General features: G+C 42.0%; 1 protein-coding gene across 3 annotated transcripts in view; it reads right to left on the bottom strand.

Annotated features, from left to right (window-relative positions):
* Window positions 1-585: 585 nt before the first annotated feature.
* The window catches only part of rasa3 (RAS p21 protein activator 3), a 79,450-nt gene continuing 59,379 nt past the window's right edge, over window positions 586-20,656 (bottom strand). The window contains exons 9-24 of one of the 3 annotated variants that reach the window (XM_088912457.1): window positions 19,369-19,473; window positions 18,381-18,537; window positions 17,373-17,521; window positions 16,999-17,113; window positions 15,764-15,838; window positions 15,086-15,209; window positions 14,128-14,234; window positions 13,079-13,156; window positions 12,794-12,871; window positions 11,922-11,995; window positions 9,160-9,278; window positions 6,666-6,748; window positions 4,086-4,294; window positions 3,485-3,588; window positions 2,745-2,928; window positions 586-2,508 (exon numbers count right to left, since the gene is read on the bottom strand). In XM_088912457.1, coding sequence (XP_088768583.1) covers window positions 2,433-2,508; window positions 2,745-2,928; window positions 3,485-3,588; window positions 4,086-4,294; window positions 6,666-6,748; window positions 9,160-9,278; window positions 11,922-11,995; window positions 12,794-12,871; window positions 13,079-13,156; window positions 14,128-14,234; window positions 15,086-15,209; window positions 15,764-15,838; window positions 16,999-17,113; window positions 17,373-17,521; window positions 18,381-18,537; window positions 19,369-19,473 — 1,837 coding nt within the window. In that variant the 3' untranslated portion in view covers window positions 586-2,432. The remainder of the gene's footprint in view (window positions 2,509-2,744; window positions 2,929-3,484; window positions 3,589-4,085; window positions 4,295-6,665; window positions 6,749-9,159; window positions 9,279-11,921; window positions 11,996-12,793; window positions 12,872-13,078; window positions 13,157-14,127; window positions 14,235-15,085; window positions 15,210-15,763; window positions 15,839-16,998; window positions 17,114-17,372; window positions 17,522-18,380; window positions 18,538-19,368; window positions 19,474-20,656) is intronic. The other 2 variants (XM_088912459.1, XR_016090911.1) reach the window with 2 other exon arrangements.

Below are 20,656 nucleotides of genomic sequence, written 5' to 3'. Positions count from 1 at the left end.
CAGTTTTTAATTAATCCTGCAGAACTTGTGTTCATGTATTAAAGCCTGGAACTATACTGGAATAAGCACTAACAGAAATAACTGAGTTTGACTATAAGGACAGGAGGTGAGGGTGAGGGCTTTGTAACAGGAGGTAAAGTGATGACTGAGAGGACTGAGGTTTGGGTCAATCAACACTTCAGCACACACCTGGCTCGCCTGTACCTTTTATACTTCAGCATTCCAGCAATAACATTACGATCTGCAAATTCCCTAAGTTAAATTAATTAAATGTGAGGGGAGTAATACAAGTAAGATGAAGATTATGGTTTTGATTCTCCAGATTACAATTAGCTTAATTTTAATTAAACAACTTGTTTCCTATTTTAGACACAAACGCAAGGTCTGTAAAATTCGTTTTCTTATCTCCCAGATACAGCAAGAGGGTACTTGTATAACCCAGTCATAATTTAATCTCACTCACTAAAGAGAACTGGACTTCAAAGTATAATTCTTTCCCTTTATGTTATCAAACACAACAGAGCTGTTAACATACTATACTGTAATGCAAAGGAGAGTGCAATAAAACAGAGACCACACATACTGTTAATATAATTGCCTTCATTTGCATTGAAAATAACACATTTTTTCCACAATATTATTTCTGTACAAAATCAGAATTCTTTTAATACTTTTATATTGTATAAAATACAACACAAGAAGCCAGGAGTTGTCTTCCTTTTGGGGAAATAAAGCCATTCTTAACTGCTTTATAACAAGTGGTTAGTAAAGTACTCAAACATAGCCACATCCTTGTAAATGGATAAATAAATCTAATAAACCCCCAAATTAACTCTGCAGTCTTACGGAACTACAGGACTGTAGCATCACAAACCTTAAAGGCTTAGAGATGCTAGTAAAAAGGAATGTGTAAATTCAACAGTAGCAGCAAAGTGCTGCTTTTTGAACCAACTCTGGAAAAAATCAAATAGCAAATTGTAAGCCAAAAAAGAAACTGAATTATAACACATAGCACATGGCTTATTTTACAGTCCTCAAAAGGAAAACAGATCCCGAACAAAGCATTTTCTCTTTCTCAAAGTAAACCAAGATTTGTTAAAAGTCACCTTATGCTCTTCCTAACCATTCTGCTTTACTGTGATACAACAAACTGCTTTAGGGAGACCGACTGCTGTACTGTGTGTGAAACCTTGTGAGACCTTCCGATTTCCATAACTGCCCAGGTTCTTTTCTGGAATATTAAGAAGAGAAACAGTAGCACTATGCCACAATCCTGTTCTAACATGCCACAATTAACACTGATCTGACTTTACATCATGAGAAACACAGGTATGAAAATACCGCCATGATATTATGGCATCTATATAAACATGTTTAAAATTTGAAGCAAAGAAAGACTCAAAAATGAAACATTGTTAAAACCTACAACTCAAGTATAATAGCAGTCATACAAATGAATGCTTCTGGTGTCCTCAACTTTTATTTTAGAAACACTGGATTTGTTTCCTTACAAATTTCTAAAACAAATTGTTTTGTTCCAAACTCCTTGCTGTTGTATTCATCAAAGATATCTGAACGAAATGTGGAAAAACAGGAAGGTTTTTCACCTTGTAGCTTTGATTGATGAATCCTGTAGTTAAATATTTGTGTTAGGGTGAAAAAGGTCTCATGTCAAGACTCACTACCTGACTGCAGGCTAGTTTATGAAAGGAAAGCCCTTGAATGGCATGCTTACTTTGATCTGTGCAGAACCAAGTCTTCTGTATCTTGTGAACACTAACACACACAGCACTCATTATGTCTCATAACGCTCTCTTTAAATACCCAAGTAAGCTATGGCATATGATAATATCTGTACCTTTAATTCGCCATTGGTGTTTTCAGAAATAGGTGTTTCACATTAGAATTGTTTCAGAGAATACTGTGCAATGTTTAAGAACTGAGTCTTGGGGATACAAAATTCAGATAGTCTAAAATCAAAAACAGATCTTAAAAAAAGATGCCCGCTGTAGAAGAGATGCTTTTTTTCCAAACGACAGCTTTCTGTACAATACAGTCCCTTGGCGAACTGGGTATTGGTCCTCGAAAGGTAAGATACAGTGGAAATAACATTAAGAAACTGCAATTAAAAGGACAGTTTTTAGCGATCATTTAACTGATCCACAAACTGTTGCCGATAAAAAACAAATTAAAACATTTAAAAAAAACAATGCCAAAAGGCAGAGTTCCACCATCTGTGAAGCTCAGATGATTAAAGTGCATAGCTACTAAATGAACAGTTTGTGAAAAACAATAGTTTAGTACATCATACAAAAAACAACTTAGCTTGACACACTTGCCTTTTTTAAAAGCTGTACATTTATGCTACATATATTCCCTTTTATAGAGAGATGCTGCAGGTGTTGTTCCAGGCAGCTCCTGCACTCTCTTCTTCAGATGGAGTAAGTGGAGCACTCCGACTGCTGCCTGATGTAACACTGGAAGCTTTTATCCCCGATTGGATGTTCCCTAAAAAACAGGAACAATATACTTTTTTTCAGCTATAAAACATACAGTGTGAAAGTTATATGCAGTATTCTGCTTAATTCTCTTTGTTCCGAAAGTTGTGGAAATGAGTAAATCAGTGATTTGCATTTCATGCCAAAGGCCAAGATTCACTGCGCTGTTTTTTTTTAACCAGGGTAAGACCACAGCACTAAACGAAACGAGGGAAAAGAGAAACGAAGGGCTGGACAGACACTCACTGGCTCCCGTACTTGGTCTTCTTGAACTTGTCCCTCTTGTACTGCGCGTGCTCCTGCTCCAGTGTGTGCACGGCGCTGGTGATCAGCTTAAGAGTTTTGTACGTCTCCTGGGGGTCGTCGATCACGAAGCTGGAATACTCCTCCTGCTCCGGCCCGTCGTACACCGACTTGCTGCCGCACGCCTCTGGGGAGACAGAACGGGGAGAGCTGAGCATGCCTGTCACAGGCACTGTTGTTCCCCACTCGGGGCTGGCGCTGGGGCTCAGACCTGCCCTCGGAGACAGAAGCCACATGGCCTCCTGCACATGCTACAGCCTCAGACTGGTCTCTCGGTATCTCTTCCAGAGGGGCTACGACAGAGGCCTGAGCCACCAAAAGAAAGGAATGAAGTGCCCATGACGTGCCCCAGCAAGGAAGATATCATTGTGAGGGACAGACGCTGGGGGCTGGAGGAGAAGGGTCAGGTGATGTTAGGGATGTTATGTTAGGGATATTCCGAGGGCTTTCAAGAGGCAGGATGCATTGGCCATTGGAATCGGGCATACTGAGCATGCCCCGCGGGCAATGCCACAAGCTTATTGAGAATAAATGAATGAAGTCGCAATAAAATATCCGGTATTGCCAGTGGGACCTGAATCCTGCTTTAAATGGAGTCCAGATGGACATGACGGGCCGACTAACACCCTCTGATTCTCATGCACTGACACGAATGCACGATTAACCTGAATAAGGAACTTTACCTTGCATTTTCTCCACCTTACTCAAGTAAGTGATGAAGAGAGAATAGATGCGCTCTGTCTCTCGGTCCCCGTCTACATCCAGCTCAATGTTGGCCGGTAACCCTCTGCAAAGCCACAGAAGAGACCCACAAAAGCTTAGCATGCCGAAGGAAACATGCGCACAGAAACAGAATACCTTGCTACCATCCACCACACTCCTTCCCAGGCTGCAGAGCTCAGCTTGCCCCAAGGAAAAAAAGACCATCCTTACTCTTCAAGCAGCATGGGGCCTAGTAATGACACCGTGCAAATAAAGCTGATTGAGAATGAATTCTTACTAAATGTACATTTACTTCAGGTAAAAAACAAACATCCCATCAGAAATAACAGCTTCTACATTCAGCCGTGGAACTAGAATAATTATAAAGGGGCAGACATTGTACGTTTTAGACGATGAACAAGCAGGTATGACTCTTCAGACAAATAAACCAGAGGAAAAACCACCAGTGCTGAAGACAGAGAAGGTGGGAAGCCAGAATACTTCGTATTCTTTCTATCTTTTCTATCTAACTGACGAACGAGGAGGCTACCCTCTGCAGCTGTTGCTCGGCGATGGGCTTACCCAGTGCAAGGTGTGCAGCCTGGCGCAGATTCTGAGGACACTTTACAGCACAGCCAGTGCCCGTTGAGGTAAGCAGAGGGGTGATACATGGACAGGCGCGTCTTGTTGCACTGGCTGACTTTGGTGAGGATGTCTATCCAGTCCCGGGCTTCTACACAGTTATTGGCCTGTATATACAAAGCCCTTTCTGGCTGGATTACCTGGAACATCTTCAACAACAAGAACATTGCACAAAAATGTAAAATAAAGATCACTTTATTGGCCATATACAATTTCTTGCATTAGGGAATTTTTCTTTTCGCATACCCCAACTTGCTCTCCATGAGACACACAGACAGGGAGAGAGAAGCCTGGGGTCAGAGCGCTGGGTCAGCCATTTATACAGCACCCCTGGAGCAGCTGGGGCTAAGGGCCTTGCACAGGGGCCCATCGGAGTAGGATTCCTCTGCCCACCACGGGATTTGAACCGGCAACCTTCCAGCCACAGGTGCAGACCCTAAGCCACAGAGCCACCCCACCACCCCGTAAATAGCACGTAATTTGATTTACTAGTAATTTACTACAGTGGTTTCCATGATCTCATAACCACCGGATGTACGTCATTAGATAAGTAATAAGGAGATTAAGGAGATGGTTGCCGAGTTCTGAAAAAGAGTTTTGCCTATAATGGAGAATTAGTTAAAAGTTTTTCGTTCACAGGATGATGTGTGATGCACAGCTACTGTATGTTAAGCGTCACACAGTAAACATTGACTATCCATGCAGTTATGATAACGTTAATTTATAAAAACTCAAGAACAATACCAAGTTAAATCATGATAATAGGAGAACAAATTAAGAAATCTGTAAATGACAAACAAATCAATGTGGAAAAATGAATGGTTCTGTTAACAGGTGTTTCTGCTAAATAATTTAATTGCAATTTTAAAATTTAGGATCTTTTTACCATTATTGGGGCAGACATAAGAAGAAATTGATGGCATTTTTTAAGAAAAGCAATTAAAAATAAAAGCATTAGCCAAAACTTTGAAATAAATGAAATCATTAATAAGTACAAAGTACACAGGCATGTTCTGTTATTTGAAGAAAGAACAGAGCTGTCAGCTTCAGGTACACTGAGTTAGCCTGCTTTCTATAATCCACTCAAGCTGTGTTAATGTGTCCAGACTTTGGCATCGTACTGTAACCCACAGGAAGATCCGATAAAATGCACAAGAGCTGATGAAAAAGCCAGAGCACACAAACAACAGGAGATCAAGCCTCTGTTAGCCCTCAACATCAGGAAAGCATTACTACGAAACACAAGCTTATCTACTGCGTCCAAGCACAGGAGGGGGCTGATATCAGAACATCACATTGAAGGATAACCTGCCAAATAGTTACTCTATTATTTCCACATGAGGGCTGTTATACAGAATGTTATTGGTATGCGGTTAACTTTACGAAAATCACTTATGAAATTGTTACAGGAATGAACGCCTATGCTCCAAACATCAGATTTATGCTGAACCACACAAAAATATTTTTCACATGCGCTTTGAAGAACAATTTTAGAGAACTACTTAAAATGCCACACATTAAGAAGCATTATATTAATCATGAGAAAACACAAGCAGAAGTATAGCTTGGTGTCACATTTGTCTTTAATTCTAGGCCTCTTAGAAGTTAATTTCATCATCTCGTTTTTCACTACACATGCCCTGCCATCGGATTTTGCCAGATACAGTAAGAACAAAGCCAAAGACAAGATGACCAATTGTCTTACAACATTAATACAGAGGCTGTCAAATCATTTCAAACAGGAGATTTCCATTCTCCTGTAAAATCTCGTATCTTCAAACACAAAGAGAGGTGTTAAAAATAAAATGTTAAAAGCTACTTTGTTAATTCTTTACTATTGTCGTCACAGGACTCTACAGGATATTAAACATCTTTTCAGTTCCAAACCCTGAAGCTGGGAATGCTTTGTGAGATATGGTGACCCTCACCAGACTGGGATCTAGGGCCTGTGTGCGCAGATGGGAAGAGGACATGCAAAATAGTAAAAGCCAAGCGCAGAGTTATTTTTGAAAGGTCTTTTCTAGCCAGAAAGCAGCCCGAGCAAGCCCTTTTCATACCGAACCAAGACCAAACTACTCCCATATGTAAACGTGGAATCCCACACCCTTTACCAATTAACTAATGATTTACAAATTAACCCCTACTGCCACTGTCCACAAGCAGTTTGGGGGCTGTGTAGCGGCCTCTGCTGGCAGATCAGCTGCAATTACTGGCCTTTCCACAGCTGGCTAAGCCACACCTGGAATCTGTCTTATGAGACTGAAGAACAGCAACAAAAACTGAAAGCATTATGAGACGCCGTGTTTTGTAAGCCAAGCTATATTTAGCGACAGCAATTAGAAATGATGTGAATTATTTCTCTATTTACGTACATCATCTGACAGCATTTGCTCAAGGCAGCAGAAATGAGCAGTGAATTCCGCATACAGGAAGGACTGGGACAAGACACGGTATATTCACAGTGGGATTTGCTCAGGTGTGGCAGAGGGGTGAGCCATTGTATTAAACACGGTAGCTTACATTTTTCTTTTTGAAGGACTCCTCTTCCAGCCTCTCCACAGCCAGGATGTTGTCGATGGGGATGCTGCACAGCGGATGATCCCCTGCGATACGGTCAGACAACAGCGCCCAGTTAGTCAAACCGATGGCTGCAGGAAACTTTACTGAAAGACACTGACTTCTGCTTCAGTGAGGGCTTCATTTTCTTTTACTGTTGCGTGGAAATAGCCTCCATCTGAAGACGGGAGGGGGAAGCACTGCTGTCTCGTAGCACGGAGGCCCTGGGTGAAAGGGTGCCATCTACAATACGTGGAGTTTGTGTGACTTCCTGTGTTCAAGTGGGTTTCCTCCCGCAGTCTGGAGACCTGCTGCCAGGTTAATGGGCTCCTGGGAAAACTGGCCCTTGCGAGTGTGTGACTGTGTCTGCCCTGTGATCGAGCGGCACGGTGTACCCGTTAAATGTCTCTCCCCCACAACCCTGAATTGGATGGATACAAAAGGGATGGACCGATGAACGAAAATTGAAGAAATCCGCTATATCATATGATTTGCATATTTTAATTGAAATATGAACAGTTATTGGGATAGTTTAGAATTGGCTTCCCTGTTTCAAGCTGCACCCTGGTACAGACCTACCAGGATCTAAGAGACATGTGAGACATGTCTGTCACTATGAGACATTGATTATCAGTTAAATGAGGTTAAATCTCTTTTTTGGTTGCCGAGTTCCAGTAAAAAAGTTCAATTTCTCCTTTACTGGAAAAATACATAGGTTATATAGGGAATAGATCTCCATCCAATCTTACTGATGACAGCAGGAGAAACAATCCTCCATTTATTTTTTAAATTAACAGCTCTACTCTTCAAATACAAACAACCGAAAACCTTGCAAATATTCCACATCTCAGTCCTGCATACTGTATGTCCCCCTCTTTCTAAAAACTTCTGCGTTTATATCCCTTTCCACACTAAGCTGAATGACACAGTGTTGATTTTTTTTAAACAAAAGAAGAGATCTCAGTTCTACAAGTGAAAATGCGGATCAAATGCGTTCCTTATGGAATGCCAGCCTGGGTGAATTCCCAGCCATTGTCTTACGAGTTTTATTTCGCCTCTCGCTCTCAAGCAGAGAACAGCTGCAGACACTGAAAAATAAAGTCAGCAGATTTCCTGGCAGTGTTAATTACAAACATATGTGGAGTAGGTACACTGTGCCCAGATTATCCCTAATCACTCAAAAGTACAAAACAACAGAGGCCCTACATGTAAAACATTTAGGGATCTAAACCTCCAATGCTTCCCATAGAAAAGTAAGTGTTTTGAATATGCTGTAGAGTCCTAGGTTTTCAGCTTTTTGTGCTCTGTGTCTCTGCAGTTAGCTGAACATGTACAGTACACACTCTGATCACGTTAGACAGGAGGACATGGAAGCTTATTTAATTATGTCAGTCAAGCAAAATGCGATTATCCAGCAAAGTATTTTTTTCCAGCCATTTATTTTCATGGATATCATTAGATAACATTTAAGATTTTTTACTACATCAAATGTAAGAAAAATTTATGAGAACTATGTTGTATTGCATTTCTGATCCGTGCTTTCTTAACTTATACTTACACTTCTGTCTTTATATCTGCACGCGAAACGTCTGTCTATCCATTTTTTAATCATTTCTTCCAATTTAGTGTCTTGCAATGCCAGAGCTGATCCCGGCAAGCAATGGGCGCAAGGCAGAGTATACCCTAGATTGGACTCCAGTCCACTGTAGGACACAGACACACACACTAGGGCAAATTCTCCCAGAACACAGTTAACCTCCCAGCGTGTCTTTGGACTGTGGGAGGAAACCGGAGCACCCAGAGGAAACCCACGCACACAGGGAGAACATGCAAACTCCACACAGATAGCAACTCAGGTCACCTTAGAGTTGAACCCAGGGCCCCAGCACTGCAAAACAGCAATGCTGACCACTGTGTGCCACAGTGCTGCCCTGGGACACAAAACAATTAAGGCAAAATCAGCAGGTTTTTCTCTTTGCTTCAGCATTGACTGCTGGTGGAAAAATGCCAAATTGAAAATGAAGAGACGGGAACCCTGTTGCAACTATCATATTTCAAGTAAGTAATAATTTAAGGGGAATATTATGAAAATGGAATGTTGGCACAACCCTAATAATGAGTCAAAATTAGATCTTAAAAGGACGCATAGTCCATTGCTATAAACCTATAAAAGATATTATAGCCTTAATATCTCTAAAGATTTCTAAAGCTTAGCATGTCTTAGAGTGGGCAGTATAGAGTGTAAAATTCTGGAGGAAAGGCTTGTCCTGAAGAATACATTAACCATTCCTCTAGGAGTTTATACTTTCTATTTTTAGCTGATATTGGTCAAAAAGTTTGATTCCAGATTTAAGCTTAACTGCTTTGCAAATAAGATGATTTGTTAACATGTGAAGGAAGGGCACCTACAGTAGGTTTAGGGAAACTGGGGTAAAAGGTGTTAAGAGTCCAAACAAACCTTTTGAGTTACCTTTATTTTTGTGGTAGGTAAACTCCTGGTTGGTGAGACGAAACCACCTATTCTTGAAATTTTTCATGCCAAACCGATTCCTCCCTTGAGCCCTTTTAATCATGAATCTGGAAATAAAAAGACAAGCTGATGAGAAGTACATTCACTGTGCCTTGGTCTAGTAGGTCCAGTGATTTTCTCTAGACTGTCACTGAGGCACTAGTCAATGGGCAAGGAAATGCATGGGAACTGCAGCTGTGTCACAGGGAAGCAAGACGAATGAATGGAGTTAGTCCTTATTTCTGGGTAAAAATCTCACGCCAACCAGTGGATGTGAGAGATTAGACCAACACCATGCTCTTCAGTTCTGCTCCAGCAATCACCTCAAGTTTGCAAATAAACTCGTTCAACAACAAGGCGAAAATGTGAATTCTTCATTAAGTCCTAAATAAAAGGGTTTCTGTACCGCACCGAACCGAAACAGTATAAATCAAGGAACATTCCCTCATCACTAGAAAGCTGCAAGTTCGGCCTGCAAATCGGAGGCGATAAACTCTCTGTGAGTCCTGTTCCTTTCCGAGGACAGGGAGCAGTGGGAGAGGGCCTTTTCTTATTGAAAAGTCCACAAGGAGTCCACTCTCACCCAGCCCAGCGACATTACCGCACGAGGGAGAAGAGGTGAAGGCAGTGTTTCAGCTCTTACTCTACAAAAGCCATTAAAAGGCAATAAGCATCTCAGAATCTTTGGAGAAAAGATCGGGGAGAATGGAGGGGTGGGAGAGTAGGCAAAAGGAGAAAATGCCTCTCTTGAAACTGCGCCAAGCATGACCTTTCTCTCATGATTTCAGCTTGAAGGAAGTTGCCATAATCATAATAGCTGTTATTATTGCCACAAGGAACATGATGATACAACCCCTTTAATCCACAGAGGCTTCAGTAAGTATTAGCATGTGTGATTCTGTACTGTAAGTGGTTTAAAGGGAATTAACCTTAGTAATACATTGTTTCTTCTTTCTTACATTCCATGCATGCAGAAAATAAAAGTAGTATTGTCTAGATATAAATGTTTTTTCATCGTTCACATGACACAGTTTCCTCTGTTAAAGTGCATTCAAAGACATAATGTAATTTTAATAGTTCACATCAGTGTCCTTTCTAAAAGATCTCTCATTATAACTGGGCCTCTTAACAACGGCTGACTCGCCACAGCTGGCTGTACATTCTTCAATGCAGGAGTCTTTTTTTTTGCGGCAGACTAAACCAAGTCCTTGCAAACAAAAGCTCGCACCCCTGTGTTAGCTCTGCCAAATAAAGCAAAACCAAAGCTCCACACAGAAGGTTCTGGAGGATTCAAGGTGGTCATTCATCACTCATCCAACACATATGGGTTGCCTCTCATCCCACGCAATATATTATTACTAATTGATTTGGCCGACGCTTCTGTAAAAAATAAAATTGCATTTGCTTCCATTTAAACAGCTGGGCAATATACTGAGGTCATGTGAGTAAAACACTTTGCTCAAGGGTACAACAGCAGCACTCCAGCTGGGATCTGAACTCACAACTTTCCAGTTCTGAGAGCCCTAACCACTTCGCCACACTTAGGCGATGTGGACAACTCTGGTTTTCTGAACACGGTGCAGTCTGGTGTTCTTGGTAAACTTGTTGCCCTTCCCGCCATCTCACTAATAGATGAAAATCTGACTCAAACCTAGAAACACCTGCCAAATCCCTTACATTAAACCTAATATAGGATTATCTAGGGTATCAATATACTGTACATAAACAAGAATATAGATCTGTGTGTGGTGCATACAATAACCTGTTTCCTAACCTGGGTTTCCTATTGTATTGTCAATGTTAAGATAAGATCACTTTAGTGGCTATATACAATTTCTTGCATTGGGAATTTGTCTTTTCGCATACCCGAGCTTGCTCTCCATGAGACACACAGACAGGGAGAGAAGCTGGGGGTCAGAGCACAGGATCAGCCATTTATATGGCGCCCCTGGAGCAGTTGGGGTTAAGGGCCTTGCTCAGGGGCCCAACAGAGTAGGATTCCTCTGCCGGCTGGGGATACAAACCGGCAACCTTCCAGCCACAGGCGCAGATCCTTAGCCACAGAGCCACGGCACTGCCCCCAACCGAACACCAACTGGTTAACTGAACACCGTCAGCATGCCCAGTGTACAATGGCCGCTGCCCTACAGCTTACCTCCAGGTACCCTTTGAATAAACTCTCGTTACAGTAAGTTAAACAGTCCTTAACAACGCAGCCAGCAGGCCGAGCAAGAGAAGACAAAAGCAAGAGAGAGATATACAAATGCCGAATGCTGAGTTATTTATTATGAACTCTTATACAGCATGGTGATAAAAGAAAAGTTTTGTTTAAAAAAAGGCACTCAAATTGTAATAAACACGCTATACAGTGTACTTCAAAAAAGCCAAATTAATCAAATTCTGATATCAATATAATTTACTGTCACTATATCATTATAACACTTTTCAGTGTAACTGAACTGCACTGCATACACTGTATTTTGCTTATAACCCTGTTACTTATAATGCTGCTATTGCCTCTCACACCTTTCATTTTACTGTCGTCAGTCATGGCCATTGCATGACAGAGAGGCATAGAAATTGTGTTCAGAAACCCGGAATCAGTCCTATGCAATGAAGAGAACACTACGAAAACTACTGAAGATGCGAAAGTCTGATACTCCTGCTCTGGAAACTGTACTGCTGTGAAGTCATGGGTCTCTGAGTCTTACCCTTCCTTCAGCATGATGGGGGTCTCTATGCTCTTGTGGTCCCACCTCCCAGAAGACGAAATCAAGTCCAGAAACTAATGCGGAGACAGGAAGCAAAAAGATGAACGTGAAGTCTCTTTCAACTCACAGATGGAGTTTTTAATACAATTCAGATAAAATAAGGACCAAACTAACAGCTTCTGCATTTTTACAAAACAGATTCTTATGCTGTATATTAATGCTATGTAAATCCTAAAGCTGTAAAAATAATTTAGCCGGTATTCTAAAAGAGACATATTTTTATGACGATTTTTACAAATTTTTCATTGTGCCCATCTAATTTGGAGTCGTCAGTTAAGAGCCCCGAAAACAGGTTTTGAAAGCTTCTTTAAAGCTGCACTAAATCATATTTTATTCCCACAAATTATATTTTATTTTATTTATCAAGTACTGTAAATGTTTATAATTTACTGTATACATTTATAATTTAAAATGTATAATGTACAAATTATATTTTACTTTATTTAGGTGGGTAGCTGCGTCAGCATGCGTAGGCTGCAAAGGAACAAGTAATAGGTTTATTCCATGCTGAAAAAAAGAAGAAAGAGAACACAACGTTTCGGCCGTGGAGCCTTCTTCAGGTGTGGAAGAAGGCTCCACGGCCGAAACGTTGTGTTCTCTTTCTTCTTTTTTTCAGCATGGAATAAACCTATTACTTGTTCTTTTACTTTATTTATATATATTTTTTCTTTCTCATCATAAGTTTATGTCTCTTACTTGTTAATGCGCTCATGTTGTGTTAAATGTATTGTGCATTGTGATATATCGTTACCTGCCTGCAAAGCAACTTTCCCATCTGGGACAATAAAGTCAGTACTTTAGACAACACTCACGTTTTTTACAGCATCGGCATATTTCTGCTCGTTGAAGTAGTCGTAGAACTTGGCCATGTAGGTTTCCTTGAAGCTAGCCTGCAAAGGGACGCAGCGTCGTAAGCATTTATTTCAAAAGAGCCTTTTGTCCACGTCAGGTTTTAAATGCCCATATTTAAAATTGACCATAACCTTTCGCTGCAAAATGCCGCTCATGTTTAAAGGGGACCAGCGCTATATTTAATTAAAACAGAGATTCTAAAGAGTCTTTCAATGTCGGGCAGGGACGGTCTGGGAAAGACGTACGGATTTGGATTTGGACAAGCTTCCCAGTGTCTGGATGGTCTTGGAGATGAGCGTCAGGGTGCGGGATGTCTGTGGATCCTGTGGAGGGAGACAGCCGCTTGTGAGAGTCTCTTCAACACACAGCTCAAGGCTGGCCACAGTGTCTTGGTGCCACCTTGCGCTCATTTATTCACTGTTGGTGAATAACTGGAGGTTAACGGTATCTAGGACCAGCTACCACACTGCCACCACTGTCACTAAGGAGAAATTGGGTCCTCAATCCATACAGATCTGTGTACCTTTGCTACCAGTGCCTCAATTATGACAGCCCTTGGCACTCCTAGGTGCCCACGCTACTGTACACTGAAATCACCCCAAACTTTCAGGCAGATTTCACTCAAAAGCAGATTACGTCTCAAAAAACGCTGAAGCGTTTTAGAAACACAAAATGCATTATTATACAGTATGTTATACAACATGATCATAGCTCTAGAATTGCTTTAAGCCCACTGCTATAGCAGCACCAACATCAATATCCTTCCTTCATCTTTCAACGAGATGGTGCTTGTCTGCAGATGGTGAGGGTCAAGACTGACTGTGTGCTCCGGCCTGCCTTCAGCACTGCTGTGGTCCGCAGTACCACAGGTTGTCAACCCAATCGAGCACCTGTGACACCGACCGGATGACTGGGCACATCGGTGTCAGTCACTGCCAAAACAAGCCCATTGAACAGACGGACCAACGGTATCTGTGCCCGCGCAATGACTGACGGTATATGCAGTGCACTTCTAAGGTGCCGTTTAAGCCAATAGCACACAGACAAAGTAAAGATCACTTACAGTATGTAGTGGTAATGGATCAATTCACAATGTATTTTTCATTCATAATAACATACAGTACAACACACGACTTCAACAAAACTATACGGAGCAAAATCAATTCATTAATAGCATATCTGTATTGTTAATGGGTCTACAGGCATTAAAGTAGACAGAACTGAAAACGTGAAGTGTTCTAGCCTTTAAACGGCTTCTCGCGCGGCTCTGCACCAGCCCCATGGCCGGTCTTACCGGGTGATGTGGCCGGAGGTGGAACAGGTTGGGTGACAAGATGGCTGGAGCGAAGAACCTCAGGAAGATGAAGCTGCTGACAGCTGTGTACCTCACATCTGGATCCACTGAAAGGACAGCCCCCCGTAAAAACAATCACAGTCACCACACCGCTTCGTGTCCAGAGTGATAACTGTGTCAATACTATCTTCTATAACAAAAGCCCTTATTATTATATCTTCTTCTAAAAAGCAAAATGTTCGTTAAAGTGCAGATTGTCGCACTGACAAATGTATTTGCTCTTAAAGCGTGAGACAACTACAACGGAAGTACACAATGTAGAACTTTAGCCTGATGAATGCAATACAGTCTGACAAAAAAAACCCAAGATAAAACCCATTTAGTGCTGCTACATTATTTCTCTGCAAATAATATATAACGGTTGGAGTGGGTTCTTGTGTCTGTGAGTGAGCTGCAGAGGAACAAGTAGAGATTAATTCCACACTGAAACGTATAAAGAAAAAATGTTTGGTGTGTATAGTATTAAGACATGGATTGATAATTTGATGCAGTGCACCACGTACGCCAGCAGATGGCAGTATAAGAACAGCAGAGAGACTGCCAATGACCGCAACATTTTCAAATGCTTTAAGTGCTGCTCTCCAATGTAAACTACAATACTGTAGCTCCAGGTGGACGCTGCACGTTGGTGGTGGTGGAGGGGAGTCCCCATTACCTGTAAAGTGCTTTGAGTGGACTGCCCAGAAAAGCGCTATGTAAGTGTAAGCAATTATTATTATTGTTATCCCTGATTTCAAAAAAATTCTCAGACAGGTTAAAATACTCATTCACCACACAAGTTTCAAACCTCATTTCTATACTGAATAATGTTACACAGGCTTGGGTTTGGAGACACTGCCTTCTGCCTAGACTTTCCAAACGCCCTGTAGACCCAGTGCAGGGGAGAGCGTCTGGGTACCTTGAAAACGCTTGGCTGCTGACTCTCGCAGAGCAAAGAAGATATCGCACATGACCGTGGGGCAGCGGACCCCGGACTTGGTGATCACCGTGAAGATTTGGTCGACATACTGCCGCAGGTTCTCCTGGAGAGAAAACCCAAGAGCGCAAGCATGAAGACAATGCGACAATATGAGAAACCTGCACTGCTGTCTGTGGCAAAGGATTTCTATGCTTTAAGAGCATACGGCACAGGCTACTACAAACTGCTGTTCAGTGCTTTGAATAAATCATTACCCGTCTGCAGAATTAAAAATGCCTGCTCTTGGCGCTTAAATTGTAAAATGATCTTTCTCAGGGAGTTCAGGAAATGTTTTCAGCTGCAAACTGAGAAATGGGCTCAGAGAATGGAGGCCTTCCTTGTGCGCTTAGGGACAGTTTTTACAATAGTGAAATGGGACAGTGAGGAAGGCTCTTGGGCACATGTAACAGATGTGTGGGATATGTGTTCTGAAGTCCACCCACATTTCTTGCACTAAGCTTGCTATTTCAACCCAATGATAATTCTTTGTTCTTCAGCTTTCACAGCTCTGGCATCAACATGTCTGTGTTGCCAGGCCTTTCAGCCTAGGACAGGCTGGACAAGTGTGATACAAATTACAGAACAATTCACTGAGGCTGGAGTCAAAGACCACCGTACTCTGTTGGTGTCCATGTTTTCCGATTCCTTCAGCTTCACAGGGTCAATTTCACAGGGTTTGTGGTCTTCACAAATCTGTAGACAGAGGAGTTCACACACTTTCTGTGAGTTCTGGAGATCCGACAAGTTTATTCACTTCTGTTTTACACTTACTTTTTTTGTGGTGGTGAGAGATATCTTTTAAATCATTCATCCAGAGCAGAAAAAGGAAGAGCTACCTCCACTATTTGCCCGAGAACATCTGGACTCAATTCTTGAGAAAAGCTTATAAAGTTAGACTCAACCATAAACCACCAGGGTTAGAAGGCAAGAAAACCAGGGAACTGCATTACTGTGCTAACCACCTGGGACATTTTAGTATAAAGCTGCGTAAATTATTTGCAGAATTCCTTAAATTACAGTAATAATTCCTATTATGCCGACTAGCTAACAGAGTCCGAAACAGTGGTTAGATATATCTAACATATATAATAATCAAGCTTTTCTTAATCAGCTTAAGAGGTCTGAGAAGAATCAGAATTCCCTTCCCTTGATACTGATTTCGTTTAACTTTCAAAAACATGTTGTAGTTATTGCTTAACTTTCAGTTTTACGATGCCAGAAACGTAAACCACAGTAAAGCTCCTGAATGTTTCTCCCTTCCCTTTTTCACAGAAAGAGAGAGCGAGTGCTGAATTTCTGGCAGTGTGCGTATTCACAGTCTGACTATGTGACTCACAGGGAGTCTCTCGGCCTCTCAGGGAGGGGTGACACTTGAGGAGGAAACCTGTGGTCAAGTCAGTTACTTTGGAGAAAACAATGATATTTTGCTAATGCTAAGGCAAGAAAAGCTTTAAGATGTGAAGCCAGGAGATTCAATAATTGGTGTTGTGCATATTGGAACAAGAAGTAAACAGAAGTAGTGTTTCAGCTTGAAACATAAAAACAGCTTTTCATTTGCTAAAATACTAAAATAAACAACCCCAAAGCTAGAACTGACAGCATTCTTCATTCTGAGTTTAGTTGTCAATATAGTTTTAGCTTCCCAAGCTGCACAGTAATACTCAAGAGAGTGTAGTACTCCAGAAATTGTTCTCTTTAAGAGCAGGCAGAAAAGTATATTGTACTATTTCTCGTATAAATCTATACATCAACGTATTTGTAATTTGCAAAGAACTATTGACTTATTTCCCTGTAAACCCATGTACACAATAAAAAATAAAATCAAGCAAAAGACAGAAAGTGCATGCCCTCACTTCATCTATGATGGGCTTCAGTGTCACTTGGAGGTAATGCTTCCCAGCCAACTTCATTGTCTCATCAATGCACTTGGAAGTCAATGAATTTCCTCGGAAAATGGTGTTGGGATCCCTGCAAGGAAAAGGTTTTGGTTAGAAGGAACAGTGCCGTTTTCAGCCCTTTGATATGAAAGCAGCTTGTCTAGCGGAGGAGTGGAACATCAGTTTGCTCTGTCCTAACCAAGCAAAAAGGCAGACCACCAGCACTCCACTGTTTTTGAAAACTTTTCGATGAGTGGGAATACTGCATGTGATCAGGTAGGTCTGATCAGGTTGCTAACAGGGGAGAAATATGTAGCACTGTAAACAGTGTACGGAAAGCCCATACTCACAGGGTCCTGTTGACCTCAGCATTGGCGATGGCGCTGAGGAAAGGCACGATTTTCCCACAGTGCAGGAACAGCCGGACCAGAGGGATGGCAGCTTCCTGCTTCTCCCGGCAAACCTCTCCCAGCACGTGGGCCGCAGACGCTGACACAGGCTGCGGGGGGGGAGGGGGTTAACAAAGGGTTAACACGTTGCTAGGGTGCAGCATAGCACAGCACACAGAAACGATTTCTGCAAGGTCACCGGAGAACAGGAGTCTGCAAGGCTCAGCGCTTCGAGAAGCCTCCTTCTGAATCGGTGCCGTTTTGCTCAGAGGAAGGCTAGAGAGTCTAGAAGCCCTGAAGTCTGTTTTCTGTCTTAAAACTGCAGAAGCTGCCCATCCGAATACGAACACCCAAGCAGGACAATCAAGCACTCGGACTGGAAGCCTCTGTTATTTACTCAACAGGTCCCTCAGATTTCTTCTTTTTAGAAACCTCAGGGCCAACAATTTCTCACTTCCACACATCTACATTCCTAACCCCCCAAAAAACCTTGACATGTATTTCTGTATAATGTACAGGTACTTTGGTCCATTGCAACCTAAAGGATAGCGGTAGATTTAGTGATTTTCTTGGGGTTAGGCAGAATTTACACAGTAACATTTTTAGTCCTTGATAATATACAGTGCTATATCAGAAATGGAATCTGTAGATTGTGATTCTTCCAGCCCCAAATACCCTCAGACGTCTGGCCCTCTGAGATTTTTTGAGGCCTCAGTGCTGTTTGTTATGTGAATATAGAGTAGGCGAATAGCATGTAGGCAAACAGCAATAGGATGCTGCAGATTCAAGGTGATACTTTTGTCTTTTCTGCAATACAGTCCACACCCAATGTGAGGTTAACCCCATCCCTCCTCCGTTTAGGTGTCGGTTGAGCTGCTGGGACTTAAAAGTTCTGCACTGAGATGATCTGAGCAGATAACATGCCAAGCACATCTAAAATACTCATCAATAGGAAACAGGAAACCCCACCTCAACGTCTGCTGATTTCAGTAACAGGTCTCTGAGTGGACTGTAGTACTCTGATGGAAAGACGTGGTCCTCTGTGTAAACGATGTTCAACCTCAGGGAACCCAACTCATCTGGCTTGACTATCTTACTGCCATTGTCCCTGGGCTGCAAGAAGTACCTTCGAAAGAACCAAAAGGCATGGCTAGGCAGGCACAGTAGCTGATTTGCACCTTTTATCTCTAGGGGCATAGGGTGAAGTCCAGCTCAGGTCATGATTAATTGGTCACAGGGAACCACAAAGTTCAAACACATGACTGATCTGTGCAGCACGTGCACAGTAAGGCCAAGATATACAGGTACAGTATTTGCAGCTTTTGAGTTGGGTAAGTTCCTAACGGTACTTGTATGGCCAAACATGAAATTAATATGATTTCTCTCTCTCACAAAATTGTTTTCTTAAACAACGCCGCTTTTGTGGAGACTGATGAGGTCAAGCAGTAGACAAGCAACGTGTATTCATCAATGTGTATTCATCCTGGTCCTGTTTTCTCTGGGATCGCTTCCCAGTTTACAGAACCAATTCATTCTTTTCAAGTGAAGGTGTTTTTTCCAGCAGCTAATCTTCTGGTTTTTATTCATTGTGCCCTTCACTTTTCGTGCAGCTAGGCCTTGTGTCTTTCCCAGGGGGCTGGGCTGAGGTACCTGAGGTGTCTACACCTGGTCTCCTTTCCCCGCCGGACTTCCTGACTGCAGTAAAGCCCACCCCGATGTGGCTTCTAGCCCACCAACTTCTCAGGTGTGGAGAATGTGGAGCTCAAACGCAACATCACATGCCTCATGTCTGCACTGACAGGCCAACTGAGGCTGCATGTGAGTCTGGCATGACCAATCCTCAAACCAGCCTGTCTCGCACACAACATGTCCATGCTGTGGGATGTGTGCTGTCAGGGATCGACCCAGTGACATTCATTTAGTTCGCCGAGTTAAAACAAAAAGTAAGCTGTCTTACCATGCGTCGTGGAAGCCACACTGCCCGAGCACCTTAAGGGAGATTCGAATCTCCCCCAGAAACTCATCTCCAAACTTCAAGTTGCTGGCATTCCAAAGGTCAACACTGTGAACAACAATAACACAGACGTCACTCAGAGACTAGTTCCAGCCAGGTCATTCTGTTCCTCCCGTCAGCTGGACCACATTCTGAAATTCAGTGACCAAAGGAAACCCCAGAGAGGATTCCCATCCTTTGAACACATAGCCAACAGAAGACATTGCATTCGTGTTATCTCTAATGTTCGTATGCAGCTAAACATGTGCATCCAAAATTAAATAATAGAACTGCATAATATAAAATAATATAAATCACCATTTGCAAGGTTACCAGTGAGAGGAAGCCTGTGTGATTGTAAAAAAAATGTGGAAATGAAAATTGTGTTCCTTTATAAACTGGCTGATCAGCATTTCTTTGAATCTGTTGTCCATGCATGACCTGAACACTGACTCCTCCAGTATAAACACTTGTTTGGCCAATAGACTCCAAACATGGTACAGTAAGTACCATTTGTGCATATACCAAAATGCACAACCAACACTTTGTTCTGACAACTCAGTCACTGTCTTCAGAATAGCTGCAACAAGTTTAGAACAGGCAGCTTTCATGAACAACCGAAGCTGTTTCTGACAAACGCTAACCCTGATTCTGAGCTACAGCAGCGCATCAATGGCTTACACAAACTGCTCCTGTTTAAGTTTTAAGTATATTATTTATCAACGTGAAAATCGTCAGGTGTCATTACACCCAGACCTGCTTCAAACTTGCACAGCAGTTCAAATGCTTTATACGCCCACACTGAGACATCACCTGCTTGAGGAAACGTGCACCTCAAAAGAAGCTCTTTTTTTTTTCAAAAACTGGTTGGCCAGATTAACTCCAAACACCGTAGTTATCATTCTACAGACAATACAATTGCCAGATGGGAAAATTAAGATCCTGGAAATACCAAGATAACTCCTTGTCTGCCGATTTATACTTCTTGTCTTTCTGCATTCTGTGCTGCAAAATGATTGAGAAGTAATTCCAAAGTTGGTAAATATATGATTCCAGTCACAAAACTGTTTACATAGGGTGAAATGGGGTTTCTGTAAAAATCAAGATGACTGCCTAATTGCTATTTTGTTCTTAAGCCTTCAACTGCAGCTTAGCGTACAGTGTTATGAAAAAAGTTAGGTTTCATTTCCTTACTTCAGCTTTATGCTGCTTCAGACTGCAATGATAGCTTAAGCACACACCGCAGTTCATA

Source organism: Atractosteus spatula, chromosome 4 (assembly GCF_055471065.1).
Source record: "Atractosteus spatula isolate fAtrSpa1 chromosome 4, fAtrSpa1.hap1, whole genome shotgun sequence".
NCBI lineage: Eukaryota > Metazoa > Chordata > Actinopteri > Semionotiformes > Lepisosteidae > Atractosteus > Atractosteus spatula.
Note: the sequence above shows the minus strand (reverse complement) of the source record. Positions and strands in the feature narration are given on the sequence as shown.